Source organism: Spea bombifrons, chromosome 2 (assembly GCF_027358695.1).
Source record: "Spea bombifrons isolate aSpeBom1 chromosome 2, aSpeBom1.2.pri, whole genome shotgun sequence".
Classification (NCBI taxonomy): domain Eukaryota; kingdom Metazoa; phylum Chordata; class Amphibia; order Anura; family Pelobatidae; genus Spea; species Spea bombifrons.
Genome location: NC_071088.1, coordinates 37484277 through 37502910, shown reverse-complemented (window position 1 = coordinate 37502910; position 18634 = coordinate 37484277). Strand labels below are relative to the sequence as shown.

The 18634-nt window shown below is 38.1% G+C and overlaps 1 protein-coding gene across 1 annotated transcript in view; it reads left to right on the top strand.

Annotated features, from left to right (window-relative positions):
* Positions 1–13012: 13012 nt before the first annotated feature.
* Positions 13013–18634, top strand: part of SYT6 (synaptotagmin 6) — a 124216-nt gene continuing 118594 nt past the window's right edge. Inside the window, exon 1 of the mRNA XM_053457545.1 lies at positions 13013–13416. Coding sequence (XP_053313520.1) covers positions 13257–13416 — 160 coding nt within the window. The 5' untranslated portion in view covers positions 13013–13256. The remainder of the gene's footprint in view (positions 13417–18634) is intronic.

Sequence of the window (18634 nt, the reverse complement as noted above, 5' to 3'; positions counted from 1 at the left end):
CTGAAACCCCAGCGATCAATTAAATTTTTTTTCCCGGACACAATCTCTGATTTTAATGAAATAGCATTTTTGGCTATTTACGATGTTTTTACTAAATGTTAAGTATTGATTTGCGGGACTTTGGCCTTCTTACATTCTGTGTTCTATTACCTTCACAGCTGCATACCTATTTATTTTAGAAAGTTGAAAGGAACAGTATAATTGGAAACTAACTAGAGGTCAATTACTTGAAATACCACAAAATGTTATTATACATACCTCATACAGATGCTTTTTTTTTGTAACCACCATTATATATCAAGGTCAAAAATTTGTGTAAAGCACCTAAATGTCCTTAAAATTTTAAAAAGTAAATAATGAAATAAAAAAGGTATTTTATATGAGGAATAAGTGGTTAATGGGCGAGGCATGACTATAAGTAGATTTAACATGCCCATGTTTAAACACTGGTAGAAGGTAACCATGCGTAGACAATAAACCAGTCGGGGTACCACTACATTCCAATTGCCCTTCCCCATTCATCCTAAACAATGCAGCTGTAGACACATGCCGATTCTGCCATATGGAAAACCCAGCTCTGGAATTATGGAAAATATTGATAACATTAAAAAATAATTTAAAAATGTCCCTGAATTTAATTGAAATGTATCTGCATAACTATTGTGGAAATGTCAGATATATCATTTTTTTCGATATTAAAGCAAAAAAAACAACTCATTCATATATTATTATTATTATTAACCCCTTAATGACAAAGCCCGTACATGTACGGGCTCAAAATGCATTATTTTCAATGGGTTTAGGGACCACCCATTGTCCTTAAGGGGTTAAAATTAATATATTTCTATTCTCTTTCCCAGACCTTATTTTATAATCACTGTTTTTTTTTCAAACATTATCTCTTTGTCTTATGGGGGAAGCAAAATAAATGTTCTAAAAATTAAAAAAAATGTCATGCAAATTAATAATTTGGAGAGAATATTATAGGTCAGCGGCAGTTTTCTTAAACTTAAACTAGGCTGAACAAATTTTGAAAAACATCTCATCCGCTTTTAGTAACCATGTGAAGAAGGAGTATATTTTCACAATGAAACATTCAAATATTTCTCAAAATATATGTTTGATTTTTTAAGCATCTTGAGGCAGTAAAAGTGACATAAATCTCTTTTGTTTCAAATCTAGCAACGGTCTTGCTAGACTTCCTGAGATAGTCCTTAGTTGTGTCCTTGTATCAAAAATCCTACTATTTTAGTACTTCTTCCAGATTATACTCAGGAAAGTCGAACTTATTGGCCAAAGAAAAGATGAAGTCTTTAGTAGGGGTTGATACCTATTATTGGGCCAACACAAAAAATAGATGGAGAATCACATTAGCTTTCGGAAATTTCTCTTCCAGATGGAATGGCAAATTTGTAGTTGGGTATTTTATATGAATCAAACAATCCATGCTTCATTAAAATCTATGTAAACAAATAAAAAATAGCAATACAACACAAGAATCCAATGGTATATTTAAATATGGCATCATATGGTATATGTATCATCCACCAAGCATCACACTGTAACATGATGATCCCTTCTTGGGTTTACCCATGGCTCTTAAAGGCCAATCGCATAATAATGATTTGCCAAAGTGTTTGTGTTTACCAACTAATTCTGATACATAGACTAAAACCATGTGTCCTCTCAGGGGGGAGCCACTTAGTATATAACAGGCAAGCCGGCTAGACTGTTTAACAACTTGAAACCACCAATACCACCACCCGTAGCAGTTGTCTGCTTCTGTTTAAGATGATCACAAGCCAACTCTTCCTGGTTCACAGCATGAGGATCCTCTGAGAGCTAAATCAGCTCATTTCACCAATACCATCCAAAGATTAGTAACGGTTATCTGCTGTTATATTATCTTGTATTTGTTGAAATCTTCAGCTGAGAAGTGTTTCGATATTGACAGCGTCGGCATTACATTATCATCAAATTAAACCCCATTGGTCTAACTGATTATGTTATTCAGACTTAACTGCTAAGTAACCACATATTCAGCACATCTGAGATGGCATTGTACCTCTAGGGCAGTAGATGGCACATGTACTTGCAGTAGGGTAATGTGCAGGTTTGCAAAACAAAGCAAGAATTCAGTGCCTACCCAGTGAATACCACTCAAAAATACCTGGGCATAAATATTGGGGATTTCATCTCACTATATGGCCATATATTGCCCACCACAAAGTACGGACAGAGTTCAGCTCCTCGGTAAGCAGCATAGCTAAGAAAAATTAGATAGGACCCATTAAACTTGGGGTACTTTGACACAGTGGAGATCTAATGCCTTAGATATGTGTTTTAATGCTATTTGCTGGGTATGAGCTGCATTCTTGCTTTGTTTTGTGTACTTATTGGCCGTTATTATTCTAGCAGCAACCCAGGAATCTGAATGTTTATGCTTTTTATGTTGTGCGGCCCCCTATTTTTGTAATTTTATTTTGTGGTCATTTTTGAAGGCTTTGCCAGAGTTACGTGTAAGAAACCGTCAATACAAATTGAAACCCTAACTGTGTGTTGTTTCCCCTAGGCTCAAGGCCAGTAATAAATTCATATGATGGTTTGAGTGTCCCTTTAGTACCTGTTTGTAGAAAAGGTGAATGTTGGATTTAAAATACTAATCAATATTATACTCAATCCTGTATATTATATCTGTGTAGATTACTATTTTTGGGTTTAACAGTATACATGAGTCTGCTTTATTTATCGCATATATCTTTATATATTACCTCTCCTTCTCTGTGGGCATTGTGCATGCTAAACCAAATCTAATTACACATTGAAACAGCTGGATAATCAATGTTACAATACACAAAAGTACACGTTTTCAAGCAGTGGATATGGCCTGATTAAGCCTCTGTTGTTTTCATGCAGCGCCTGAATAATTAGCTCCAGGTGAAATATGTCAGACATTAGTATATCAGAATATCTTATGCTTCTTGGCTCTCATTTTTATTTGTCATATTTCCTTGATGAATGAAGACAGGCAAGGTTTAGAGGGCACAGGAATACATCTATCCAGGGCTGGGTACACACAGAATGCAGTACAGCATTATTCGCATTATCTTGATTCTGACAATAGCTTGTGTAATTAAACCAGCGCATTTCGCTCATGTCAGTCAAACCACGCTTATGAAAGACGATCATATATGTGTGGGTTCTCTGCATGTAATCCTTGTTTATTAAAATTTGACTCGTTCAAGAATGGAAATCGTGAAAATGAGTCACAACAAGGCTTTTTTGCAATATATTCATTGTGTATTTAACTGGACATGGACCTGGATCTTTAATAGAAGAGAGAAGTAGCAATACACAACTTGTGTACAATGCTTTAAATACATAAAAAATAATCTTTGATGAAGTATTTGCTGAAGGACAGGATTATTCACTAAACAGCTTAATAGTAGCTTGTGTAATAATAACGAATGCACAAATACATTGGGGGAGCTTGCAGTGGTTATCCAAGTGTTATGGAAAGGTCCACAAGTACTTATACCAGTAGCCAGATAAACCAGTCTGAAGCAGAAGTTGTATTTTATCCCTCAGCGGTAGATAAAACCCACACCAATTATAGCTGCATAATAAGGACTGTACTAGCGTATTATTTGAATCTCTAAAGAGCTTTGTGATCTAAAGATGAAAAGTGCCTTTTTACTGCCTAACTATTATTATGTACCCTATTGAGTGATCCTCCCAATTTATGCATTGGAAGAGAAATCTAAAGTGCTATATATATATATATATATATATATATATATATATATATATATATATATATATATTATACACTGATCAGCCATAACATTATGGTTGCCAGGTGGGCCTCCATAGATGCATCCTGGTGCCATGTGTTCTCCAGGTAAGTGACGCACCTGGCCATCCACATGATGTAAAAGGAAACGTAATTTATCAACCCAGGCCACTTACTTTCATTGCTACGTGTCTAGTTTTTATGCTTATGTGCCCATTGTAGTCGCTTTGGGCAGTAGGCAGGGGTCAGCATGGGCACCCTGACTGGGTCTGCAGCTACGCAGCCCCATGCATTAATGAGCCTTGGCCGTGACCCGTGTCACAGGTTCATCGCTTGTCCTTCCTTGGACCACTTTTGGTAGGTACCAACCACTGCAGACCAGGAACACACCACAATTTGGCCCTTGTCAAAGTCGCTCAGATCCTTCCTTATGCTTACCCATTTTTTCTGCTTCTAACACATCAACTTTGAGGACGAAATGTTCACTTGCTGCCTAATATATCCCACCTACTGACAGATGCCATGATGACAAGATTATGAGTAGACTTGGGTGCCAGCCAACTCGTCCTGTTCGTCTTTGTGGGGGGAAAAAATCTTTATATTCCGCAAATATTCATCCTTTCCCGTGTTCGGTTCGGGCGAATATTCGTGTACATTCTTCATGTTCGTTTTTTTCTTCTTCATTTTTTCCCGTTTTTTGTACGGACTACACAGTAGCTCCTGTGCCAGGATTTTAAATGTCCGTACGAGCAACTCTATTGGCCACCTGCAGGGGCCTCCTCTGCCAGGTGACCAATAGAGTCATTTGCACGGCCCCTTAACCCCTGACAGTGAACCTACAGATTTCCGCTTCTGTCAACCCCTGCGATGCTGTGTAGATAAGGTAGGCTAGATGGGGAAGGGACCAGGGAGAGTAGTAGATAAAGACGAAGACAAACATGAAGATTCTTTGTATACGTTTTGCCACCACCATCTTTCTTCGGTTTTCGGATTCAAAGACGAAAACGCATTCGTGTTCGTTTTCATGTTCGCCTAATGCACGAAAACTAATGCACAAGTCTAATTATCAGTGTTATTCGCTTCACCTGTCCATGGTCATAATGTTATGGCTGATCTGTATATATATATATATATATATATATATATATATATATATATATATATATTATTTGTGATCAGTTTTAAAGCAGTGTCTCTAATTATATAACTTGCCTTAGGATTTTAGCAGTTTTATCCACTCTGAAGAATATTTTTGGTTCTTGTCACATTGATACTTGACTACATTGATACGGCCTTTGACCTGGCCGTAAAGTTGTTGGCACGCAAGCAATGCTTGTTACCGTTAAAGCTGTATTTTAATAATAATAATCATTTAAACTTTATTTTTACAAATATTTGAATTGAATATGAAAATAGCATGTCCCAAGGTCATATATAATTAAATACTCCCCACTTATATTACTAACATCATAGGCCATTCATCATTTGGAGCTCTCCCTCTTCTAAAGAAATGGCTTTGCAGGGGATGGGACTAGCTGGCTGTGGAGGCAGGGTTAGTTATAACAGGGTAAGGCTAGCCACATATAGTGGACAGGGAGTAGGAGGGAAGTCGGTATGGCCAAAAGTCCCTCTCCTGCCAGAAACAATTAACCTGGGTCAAACCTGCAAAATTCCTAGGCCATCTGTGGTATATCCAAGAGTAAATTCTGTCCAAATTAATATCCTATATGATTCAGTCTGTTTCGCTTTGTATCCAACGTTGCTCTTGGTGATGTTAAGGAATCATTATAGAAATGTAAACACCCCCCAAATATTTAAAACGCTTGTACTTGGCCTGTAATGGCTACAAGGCACATCAAAAGGCCTATTTTGATGATTCAGAAAGCATGTAACCCTGCAGGCTGGTGTGCTTAAATTGACCAGGCCTTTCTCTGATACTGAGGCATTTAGGAGAGTTAAACCATGACTCACAGCATATAAAAAGTAGGCAAACAAATATTTTGCTACAATTGGGTAGAGAAGCAATATTTTTTTTAATATCTTTTAGACCTGAGGGGGACATTTCCTATGTATTGTGCCAGCATGAGATTTATTCATTATTAAACATGTTAAGTTTAGTTTTAGTTCACTTTCCTTGTACAGGCAATAAGAGTTAGGCAAATATAAATTTAGTGCTTTCTCGAGCAGGAAATGATAGAGTTTCCACTAGTAAACTCATCTATTCAACTACACCTCAGCCAAACCAACACGAATTAGGGGTTGCAAGAAGAAATGTAAAAGAGACAAAAGGACGTAAAAAAAATGTGAGATGAAAAATCATGGCAAGTGGACAAGTTGAAAGCAAGAAAGAGAGAACTTTGTACATCATGTTTTGAGGAACAAGAAAAGGAGCAAAGAAACTGGGACTCCTTTGGGAAAATAGGAATTGATTGCAGCTGCTGTATTTTCCAAGAGATATAGTTAGCCTATACCCATGAGCTGAGCCTGGCCAGCATTAGCCATGACTCCTTATATAACTTCCCCAGGACTCATTATAGAGAAAAGTACACAGCTGTACAGATCGATATAACTTACCAATTACAGCTATAAAACAAACACAGGGCAGTAAAATCATTGAGAGAATACAGCCATAGATCCAGGGGTTGGGAAACGATACGAGAAAAAAAAATCACTTAGCCAGGTAACAACTTTTTCTTTCTGAAGGGGCCTTCAATTTTAAACCATTTTTATCTCCTCTTTATGAGCTTAAGGACAACATTTTTAAAGGGACACTAAAACTGACAAATGGATAGGGGTTATAATAATTCACATATCGAGTAACTCTTCTTGGTACCTGTACTTTTGTTATAAAGATAATTACCAACCCATAAAGTTATAGGCGCCACATGAATTGCCTGTATTCATGTTGGGGCGTGGATGTCCCGAGGGCATATAGGTGACCCTGGTCAGTGTCATTAGGTAGCGGCTAGTAGTCGCTCCCTCCATTTTTGTTTTTGACATAACTAACTTAATGTCAGCAGAAGTGTAAATGGTGGAAACAGATTATGGTTACAAAGTTGGCAAGTCGGGTCTCAGCCCTCCCCTAACCTCTTATATAGTAAGGTCAATCAATTTGGTTGTGCCCACCGAGCTTATGGTCTGGTGGTGGTTAGCCCTGGTGTGTGTGTGTGGCAGCCTATGGAGCTATTGGTGCTGTTGGACGAAGGGGAGGTGAGTACTTCTGGTGGTAACCAAAAGGTGGCCACCAAGGAGGATTGTTTGGTTCCCGTACTGTGTTGGACAAGGTTAAGTTGTTTATGTAATTTGTATGTATGTTTATTCTTATGAAGGTTTGTTTTGGTGGCTGACACATCACGTTTTGTATTTAAGTGATAAAACTGTGACCTTTTTACATCCAATCAGCGTGTCTGTGGTCATTGAGGTAAGTAAGATTGGTGAGTATCGGGTACTTAGAGACCATCCCCGCTACCTTCATACTTGATTTTAACTTATTTAAGGTGTGCCGAAATTTGAGAATACAGTAGCAGATGCTCTATCATGACTGTGTATCTTGAAACAACAGAAGTGTAATTATGTAACAGTGCTTGCAATAATACCATGCTTTCAGATGCTTTAAATGTTTGTTTGCAAAAGTATCACCAACTACACAATACAAGTTAAAGAATAAGCTCAAATGTTTACCATTGTCATAGTAAAAGTATAATAATGTCATAGTAAAAGTACATTAGTAAATCCGGTATAGCTTGATTGCAATTTTGTCTTGGGCATTCCCAGCACGCCTATCCAGTGTTTAGCTGTCTAGCTACTTTTAGCTGTAATGTAAGGACGTTTTACTTTATCAAGGGGGTGGTAGTGGAACAGCTTCTCATCAGAGATGGTAGTGGTTAATACAATGAGAGTTTAAGCATGCAAGGGATAGGCATTAAGCTATCATGAACCTAAGATGAGACCAAGCACCGAGTCTCTACATTAGAAGGGCAGACTAGATGATCCCAATGGTCCTTATCTGCTGTCAAACTCACTGTCACTGTGACTGAGCATACTGAGAATTGTAGTGCATCACCCCCTTAAGTCAAATGTGCCTAACTGAAAAAAAAGCAGTAATATACACCTTTGTCATTTATATATCATGGCATTTGTATTTCCAATATCATAAAGTGTTTTTTTTAAAAAGATTTTCCTAATTTTAAAATTAAGAAGAAAACAACTTCACTCTTGTCGAGAAATTATTTTATATATTTTACGTAACAGTTTATGTATACTAACACCTTTAACCCTTCCATAACAAATAAAACCTCAAACAGCAGCAAAGCATTTATAATTTGGCTAGGGTTATTCAAATAGAAAAGAGGTTATGCACACAATTCAGTGCCACACTTAATTACCTTCTCTCTCCCTATGAGATCTGCATGCTATTGAATCCCTTTCAAAAGGCCATTCCAGGGATAATCCTCCAGAACGCTAAAAATGCCATAAATATTTTTATGTTTAACAGCAAATCGATGCTTTGTTAACACAGTTTGCTCTTGTTGTCTTGGCAACAAATGCCCCGGGAAAAGACAAGGATTTTTAACTCATTAGTTGTAGGTAGGGGATTCTCGTAAATACTTCATTCAAGCCTTCTATGCCAGAGGGTTACATTTGATTCTGCAGTGTCCGCAGCTTGCAGAAATTTCACAGCAAATTAGAAACACCTACCAAGACCATTTTCTCTTTCGGTCTCAGAACCTCAGATCTTATTTGACCCTTGACTTTGCTTTGCCTTATGTAGGCCTCAGGCATTTGTAGATTAGATTTTATGCCTTCTCGATCAAGAGCAAGTCCAGTGAATGCAGGGTCATAGCATCTTGTAGCTTTAGAGCAAGAAAATTGTTTATTGCCTCTCGTGTCAGTGTATGTTAAATGTATTTGAAATGTTCTTGGAACACTGTTGGTTAGTGGAGCTACTAAAAAATGTATAGCCAATACGGTAATTATCTTATGCAGATAATAGCAGAGCTGGTATGAAGGTCCCACGTATGTTCTAGAAGCCTCAAGCCGAGGTAGATGTATGTGAATGAGCCAGAAAGTACCTCAATGTATTTTAAACTTAGTAAATTAACATATTATTTCCAAGCTGCATTCTAGTAAGATTGCTCTTAGGCTCTATTGAAATGTTTGTAAAAAATGCTTCTTCGGCATCATTGCATTATTTTTGTAGGGCAGACCCACATCTTGTTTCATATAAATATGTCTAGATTCACATCTTGTCAGCCTTGGATCTTTAGGTTCCTCACTGTCCTGTGCATTTAATTCACTATTATGCACAAATTTGTTATGCAATTAACAGTGGTTAGGGATGGCATGTTAAATTTGCATCATAGATGACATACCGTATTTGCTCGATTATAAGACAACCCCGATTATAAGATGACCCCCCAAATCTGAATATTAATTTAGGAAAAAAAGAAAAAGCTTGAATATAAGACGACCCTATAGGAAAAAAGTTTTACTAGTAAATGTTAATTCATCTAAACTATTTTTTTTTTAATAAAAGCTATGATTGAGAAAAATATTTTGGTTTTATTTCCTTCTATTTTCCAACCTGCCCCCCAGTTATGCACATCTGCCCCAGAAATGCCTTATACCCCCTATATGCCACTGTGCCCCATGATATGCCTTTTAACCCTCTAAATGACACTGTGCCCCATGATATGCCTTTTAACCCTATATGCCACTGTGCCCCATAATATGCCTTTTGACCCCCTATGTGCCACTCTGCCTCCAGAAATGCCTTAGACCCCTATATGCCACTCTGGCATTTAGAGGGTTAAAAGGCATATTATGGGGAAGAGTGGCATATAGGGAGGTTTAAGGCATTCAGGAGGCAGAGTGGCGTAAAGAGGGTTAAAAAGGCATTTCTGGAGGCAGAGTGGCATTAAGTGGGTTAAAAGGCATTTCACAGAGCACTCTGCCTCCAGAAATGCCTTATGCCCCCCATTTAACACTCAAACTTACCGGTGCTTCAAATTTGCATTTGCTCTGAAAAAGCTCTCGTCTTATAATCGAGCAAATACGGTACATACCGAATGTCAGGTTTGGAAGTACTAAACTTAAAGCACACTATAGACTTTGTTCAGGTATATTTTGGGATAAACCCTGCCCCTGTGCATAGTTTGTACTGCCTTCCCAATTCATCCTTCCCCATCTCTAAAAAGGATCAGGAAGGGGGAAATATCCAGGCACAGATGTGCTTTGCCCTGCCCAGGGCAGCTCCCCAGGTGCTTTCTAACACTTGCCTCCACAGCTGTGTTTTAACATGCTGAGCGGGGTGATGTCACTATGTAGTGTATTTGGGCCAGTTACAGATAAATCAATGATCTCCCCAACTGGCACAATAAGTGGTGCGCTGGCAGGGGAGTAACTAGAATCCACAGGGCCCTGATGCACTTACTCACATTCACTAACACACATGTACACATTCATTCTAACACACACTCCATCTAACCCCACTTACACATCCATGCTCACACACAAAATTATACATTCATGCTCACACACAAATACACATACATGCTCACACACACAATTATACATCCATGCTCAGGGACAAAATTACACATTCATGCTCAAACACAATTTCACATACATGCTCAAACACAATTTCACATCCATGCTCGCATACATACATACATGTATACAAACAAACATACACATATAGCCCACGATTACCTCTATCTGCTCCTGGGACTTTCTGTTTTGTTTCACAGACATCATGTCACGTGACCCTGATACGTACCGACATTTTTTCTTTTCCCTGTTTGCACATATTTGAGGTTGTTGGCTCCTCATCAGTCTGGTTGCAGCTTGCTGTCCAGGGGTTAATAGGGAGGAGATTTAATTGCACCTCCCCTAACACATTAATAAGGTTTTGGTAGCAGTATAAACTGCTTTGTGTGCCCACTATGTAGGAGGTGAGAGTAGGTTCTCACCCTATTGAGAGTGTGCCTTGACGTGGCGGGTGAGCTTAATTATGCTTTGGCCAATTCATATAACCAAAACCTCTCATTTATATTATGTTTATATATTTGTTGCCAACTTTATTAGGGTAAGAAGCGCAGACAGTTTTTGTTTTTTGTATACATTCCTCTCTCCCCCTGATGGTTCAAAATAGTTTAGAAAGGGCCCTTTCGACCTGCAACGGTCTAGGTTTGAAGGTCCCTTTGTAAGCAATTTTGAACCGGTACACAGAGACAGAAACCAGGGTTCGTCTGTAGTTACACCACTGTGCCTTGGGGAGCATGACCACCCAATAGGGTGATCTGTCCTTGGTTATACGGCAGGGGGGGGTTATGCGGCCACTCCCCTGAAACTGCTGCTCTAGGCCTAATCAGTCTAGGCGACAATACGCCATTTTATTTGGGGTACCAGCCCTGGAAAGTATGCGGGTATAGGATAAACCCTTTGGGCACCAGAATGAGGAATTACAACCCTTTTCTCTTGATTTAGGTGCAGGTGTTTTGTAAGATGTTCACACTGGTCCCATACAATTCCAAACACTAGAACTATATATAGTTAATAGTTAATTTATATAACTATATCATATGTCCTTTAACACTCACTGATTCGTCTTTCCACATAGCATTGATTGAGTATTATTAAAAAATATAAAAGCATTAGCATAAACCTCAAACACCTCATCAGTGCACTGACAAAAGTCTCATGGGTGTTGTAAGCACGCACCATTAAGGACTTTATACAAATGAGAACTACGTTTCTTCAATACACTAATCTAAAATATTCCTTTCAATATTAAAAAAATCAAACTTAAGAACTGAAAAAAGTCACAATTTCCTACAAACTTTGCGTTTGTTTATGATGAACATTCGAAAAATGAAAACAAAAATGGTTCACTGTAGATGACTTGAAATATTGTAATGTATTATGCAATATTAAGAAAAGTCTTAGTGTGGAGTTTATAAATTTGTATTCAAATTGAATGCTGAAGATTTTTTTGTGTAAGGAGATATGTTGTTGAAGGAATCTTCTACTGCTCCTGATTTTAACCTCAACTTGTGTTTGTGAACTCTATGTTTCCTCTACTAAATTAGCAGTTTAAATTTTGACTCATGCATACTAAACTAAAGTTATCAGGTAGTAGTCGGGAAGGATCCGCTTCTACCACTATCTTTTCCGTACAATAACATTCTTTATATATAGAGGTAACCATGGAGAGAAACCTGCTTTTCTAATGAAGCCTATATATTTACCTGGTGATATTTGGATGTCAGGCAAAGATGCATTCATGACGACTTCTAACTGAGCTAATCTTCACCAGGGTAACTCCAGGCTGATAGTCTGTGTCTTTTTTAAGGACAACTTGGCAAGAGTTACATTTGGTCCTCAGTATCTTCACCTGCAACTCAGCAAGAGATTCTTGCATGATCATCAGCCTGCATCACACTTTAGACTGCATGGAACCTCAATTATCATGTATAGGACTAGGAACTATGCTACAGAACTCAGAACCAGGCGATCGAGTATCTTTTATAAAATCAATCTTGTCCATTAGCCCTAATAAACGACATCAGTCATTAGTAGACAGCACCACACTTTTACAACATTGCACAAGTCTCTAAAATAGTAGCCTGCAACGTGTGCTGCGATTATAAGAAACCAAGAGAATTAGGCTCTGATTAGAAAACAAATTTGTTTTTGAAACCCAGTTTATTGAATGCTAATATATAATGTACTATTATTACAATTTTTTGCTTTTAGGGCACCTTCTGAACTGTTGTTTTGGTTAACATTATGTATTGTGATTATACTCTCCTCTAGTTCAAAAATGGTTAACATCTCAGCATGGATTCTTATTTGAAAGGGTAAACACTGCAGAGATCAACTGTGCATTAGTACTGGGCCATTCTTGAAAGAAAGCTGGCTACGCCTTCGGTAATTACCTGATATTAATGTTCACTCTTCATCGAAGAGATTAATATTATCTGACTGCCTTATGGAAACCAACAGTTCATAAGATGGCTTGCTGAAGGATTTACAATCATATCAGTATAGAGCTGTAAATGATTCATTGGATAAGGGTTTCAACACACAGGAGGTATTAGAGGGTTAATGTCTTTTCGCTCTGCTGCTTAAAAATATAGCACTACACAATCAAACAATTTAATGTAGTAGGAGGGATCTCTGGATGGTATCCGCCTCAACAGTAAATGAGATATCTGATCTCTAGCAATAAGGCAATCAGACTGACTGTGAACTCCAGTGAGGGCTTTAATATCTGTATTCTCCACGGAAACTGCAGTCACATAGCGGAGGACTTAACCATTTTTTCAACCCTCTCAGATGTTTGTGTTTCTAAAGAATTTGAACTGTTGATTTTTATTATTATTTTTTTTGTTATCTCCTGCTACGATTGTCAAGACAATTGAGAGGGGAAGCCAGCGGAGAGAAGGATGCTGTGTTTGAGATGAATACGGCAAAAGAAGAACATGAAAACTTGTGTCACAAGGCAGTTCGCATTGTCAAAGATCTTTGCAATAAGCAGGTGGAAGGTTTGGAGCTGGGAACTTGCAAAGAGTTTTTATTGCTATTACCCTCGGACCAGAAGCTTCATGTAACGGAACCAGGTAACCAATTTATGCTGCGCGTCCTGCGTGACAGTGCGGTCCCATGTGGGATCCGATTAAATTGCGGATAGCAATAAGGTTAATCTGTGCTGCTGCTGATCACAATAGGTTATGCGGCTGTCTTGCGCTGAAAGGGTAGCTTTTAAATAAATGCTCAATATATTCCTTAAGCACTACGAAGTGAAAAATATTCTAATTGCAGTGTCTGTTGCAGTTGTCGCCATCGGAAATTCTGTCAATCTAAGTAAAATGTGAAATGAAATTTTAGTTTATCTTATGGAAGCAATTGTTTAAAGGTACATATTCCTAAAAATCTCTTCTGCCTTTTTTTATGAATAATAGTAAAGCACACACACACAATCAGTGTTAAGAAAGCAACTAGTCAGCTAGGGGAGCAGGGGGAGGGGATAGCTCATTCAGAAATACTTTAGCCTATTCTTTGAAAGAGTAATTAAAGGGGTTTATTCACAAAACAGAAAGTGTGAGAGAGGTTGTGCGTTTCATCTCGCCACATTAACCATTATGTTTTTGTTATTAAGTCACCATGCGGGAGGACTTTACTGGCCCTTTGTTAATGCATGACTCGTGGGTCTATTCACTTAATTGGGAGCTTGCTGAAAGGTCCAACATCACGGTGCTTGATGAAGGGTCATCTCCTGTAAGAAGGGCTGAGCTGTCCCTGGAAAATGCATAGTTAAAGAGAGCAGATTTTTTTTAATATTGTGTAATTGATTTAACTATATATATATAATGGAGTCAGCTGAGCCCTTCTTGCAGATGATGCTCACTGGGGTTGGACCATCATCATGGATAGTGATATTCAGTAAATACCTGTAAATGCCAGGTATAATGACTACACTTACCTAAGGGGTAACCAACAACAGAATTTGATGGGCATTTCACTAAATGAAATGCACCAGAATTCTTAACAGGCGCCCTATACTTCCGGTGAGAGTTTGCAAGTTAGTTCCAACTTCATTAGGTGTTGTGTTGGCTGACAACTGACATATTTTTCTTATAAGAAGGGCCAGTTTACTTAATGTATTCTAAGAAATCTCACTGATTTAATGATATATTATACAAGGCCAACAAAGCTTTTCTTGCAGAAGAAGCTCACTGCGATTGACCCTTCATGGTGCATAATGAAGTTGGTGTGAAACTGCAACTTGCCCACTTTAGTGAAGAGAACCATCTGCATAGTTCTGAAGATGCTCAAGAGAAAAGTGACATAAGCATAAACTCTGGTTTAGTTTTCTGGTATTCAAAGTTTTAATATGTGGAATGTTACTGTTTGCTTTCGTCTGTCCTCCTTTTCATACGCAGGCACACTGAAGGCAAAAATGAAGCAATTGTGGTACCAGCTGCTAATTGATACAGTATTGATAGGAACCAATGCTTCTCCTGATTGCCTCCAAATCTCGTTCTTTTTTCTGTGATAAACACGATCTTTTGGAATCATGAACATGCAACGTTTACAAATGATTTGCATATTTTGTGATAAAAGTGCTACCAAATAATGCAATTCAAAATGAATAGTGTAGGCGTAATTCTTTATGTGTGCACGCAACTACGTGCAAATAAAATATTAGCTCCCTTGTGTTATGTGATTTTGAAATTAAAATGTACTTAGCTTGCTAAGTGGGCTTGAAATGTGAGTTTGGTGTTTTTATACCCTAGGGGCTCGATTCAATGACTCATCTAAACCTTGGTTGCTGTTATGGGGTGGTTGAAACTGCTTGGTTTGATATTTAGCTCCTTTACTAAACTCCATATAGTGGATGTGGATTCTAGACTGCGACCAATATTTTCATCAATATAAAATAATTTCAGTATTAACATTAATTATACATTTTGGACCATAAAAATACATAAGTCAAGGGTAAAACATGGTTGTATATGAATCTGAGAAGGCAGTTTGCCCTCTATGTGAATAAAATGTTTGCCTCCACGGCTGGACTGATATGTAAGCGCAACCAATCCCTGGATATGCGTGGCCACGCGTAGTGTGCCGCCAGGTATATCCAGCTTCTGGCGGCATGCTGCAGCACCATATCGGTTGTTGGAGCAGCAGACCAGGTGAGTATAGGGGTGTTGATGGTCAGTGGCCCATCAGGCATGTGCCCAGTGTGCCAGATGCCTAGGCCGGTCCTGGTTGTCTCCTAGATAGGTTTGTGATATTGCTTGTGTTAACATGACCCTGTCTCCGCAAAATACATAACTTTCATCAACAGAGCTTTTAGTTCTGCCTATGCGTTGTGTTTACATTTATAATACACCATGTATCAGATTTGATTATATTTGTAATAAAAGTTTTCAATCTACCTGTTACCGTCTCTTGTTTCTGGTTGTTAGTACCAGATATTAAAGGTGTTAAATGTGCAGCCAATCAAGAACTGGTGGCCAGTTGCATGATTGAACACTGCATCTTCCCATCTGAAGGAATAAGAAATATAGATTAATATATCTTATATCTTGTCAACTGCCATACAACGGTTACGTTTATTGGCAGTTTTTTTGTGTAGTTTAATTAATCTTCCTCAATAGAGCCACTTTAAATAACTAAATTACTGTGTTGTACAATTAGCCATTAGTGGAAACAACTTCCCCTTTTTCATACATACAAAGCTTAGTTTGCAAGGAGATGGACAAAACCCTTTTTTTGCAAGGCTGCTGTCCTTATTCCTTACCAACGTAAGTCGGATGTGGACCCGGTTCTCATGTGTATAGCTGTCCTCCCAAATGATTTTATATAGTCAAGATATGATATAGGCTATGATATATATATATATATATATATATATATATATATATATATATATATATAACCAAGTTGTAAATGGAAAATTATACAATTTAAGTTACTTTAAGCCAACATGCAGATTGTGTACTCATCATTAAGTTACTAAAGTTATTGTTTGTGTTAAACTTTTTACATTAGGGGAAATTTCATTCCAACACCACCACAGATCTAAAAGTTCCCATGTCCCTTGAGGGAAATATCCCCATATTCAAAACAGAAAGAGAAAACACATTCAAATGTTTCTGCATTTTTAATCAAGTCATTAATTATGCATGCAACACTGTAAAAGCACCCTTAATCATTGTTTTGGGTTAGTGTCCTTCCTTACACTATTTAGTAACTGGCATTTTATTTTCAACACAGCCTTGTGTTTCATCGTAGATACAGTGCTTATCGATTATCTTAATGTGACCTACAATCAGTAATAATACCTATGCATTTATGAACATTTTGTCACACGTGTTTTTTACTCTTTCACCTTCTCAGTCCAAAATTTACTTAACAATAGCTCTGGTAATCACAGCTACTTTTGATTTAGGTAAAATAGCAGTAAAATGTGACATACGGTATCTAGCTCAGAAATAATAAACTTTCAGAAACTCCCATCACATAAACACAAACTCATAAATACAGCTTTGTAAATTTTATCAACGTATTTGTATTTGAATTCAAGTGAAATCACCCTTCTAGTGCATCATAAAATCAGTCAAGTTTTTGAGAAGTTTTTCATTAACCCCTTAATGACAAAGGCCGTACATGTTCAGGCTCAAAATGCATTGTGTTCAATGGGTTTAGGGACCGCCCATTGTCCTTAAGGGGTTAATGAGAGTTTATTGCGATTGCAGATGGGTTATATTTTGCACTGCAGAGGAATGTGACTGGTTTCAAGGCTGTTGTGGCCACCACTTTCTCTGTCATGGTAGGTCGCAATGTGTCCACAGCTAACTACCCTTGGGCTTACAGCCCCACTAAAACTGTCCTGTTACCAAACTGGTTCGAACAGATCTTTATTCAATATACCTTTAAAAGCATTTCATTCAATAGTCAGCACAGGTGTCTGTAATGTGTCTGACATTTTCATCTTCTTGCACTGTCTACTGCTTTCTGCATAAAAATAAGGAGCTTTTCTGTCACCGGCACCATATTCTCAAATAGACCAACTATAACTATACCTAGGCCCAGTGCGGGAGCATCCGGGCTGCATTACCAAGGACAGATCAACGTACTAGGGCTCCCCAATACGCCACTGGTCAAAAGGCCAGTTGGGGAGATCAGGGGCTTGCTTTGTAAGTAGCTTATTTACACTACAGAGGTCAGTAGCTGCCTGTAATGGTGTTTGTAATATCCTTCACTCGCACCTCCTTCTGAGACAGAGAAGAAGGATATGACAATATGTGCTGGCAAACAACACAGAGGGCACAAGGAAGAGACCCTGCTAGAAGTGGGTGCTGAGGATGCTGCCATGGGTCAGAGTTAGGTTAGTGCCTCACCTAAATACACTGCTGCCTGTCATATTGGTGGAACTGAACCATCAGGCTGACAATGGCCCATACATACTGTTCTTTGAAATTGAACTGTTTAGCTACATTCTTGATAAAGGTAAGCAAACAAAAAGGTTTGGACCTAATAGGCACCCTGAAACTCTTAGCCGCACTAGTAAACCTCACAAATAGACCTCAGCAGTTGTCATGAAGCTTCGGTGTAATTTAAACCTTTAAAATGCCAAGGCAACATATAGAACATGTAGCAAAACTATGATGTTCATACTCAGTCTACATCTATGGTATAGCTTGTCTGACATAATACTGTATATTTTACTCTATATGATGTGCTTAAAACATGTAGTGTTTTATAAACAAAAATAGACCGTGATAGTCTGGCTGTTGACACTAGAGGGAAACCCTAGATCATACACGGGCTGCATTAGCTTTTCTGTAGCTATGTTTGCTTTAGCTTTGTTACAAATAATTGCGGATAAGTATGGAATGATCTTATTGTACTTTGTGGCAGTAGCTCTGTGGTAGGTCATGAAATCAGGAGTCTGGTTTCCACAAAGCTTTTTTTTTGATGGCTGCTATACTTATTTTTGGGAGTGTTGGTTGTATTGATGTGCACTTCACAATAATCACCACAGGAGTTCTTTTCGGAGACCTGATCATTAGGGGTTTGAGAAATACTGTGCAATGCTCTTTCAGCCATGAGTGATATAAGAGTTTGCAAAACTCTAGAATCTCCAGCATCCGTGAAGCACTTATTTTCATAATACATTCAAGCAGATCTTGAGTTTTGGTAGCCAATTCAGGGGCTTAATCTCTATCTCATACTCTAAACTTCTCTGTAATATTATCTTAATAATATGATCAGTCTGATAATCTTAATTGATAAATATGACAAGTATGCTTAAAGGGGCACTGCAGT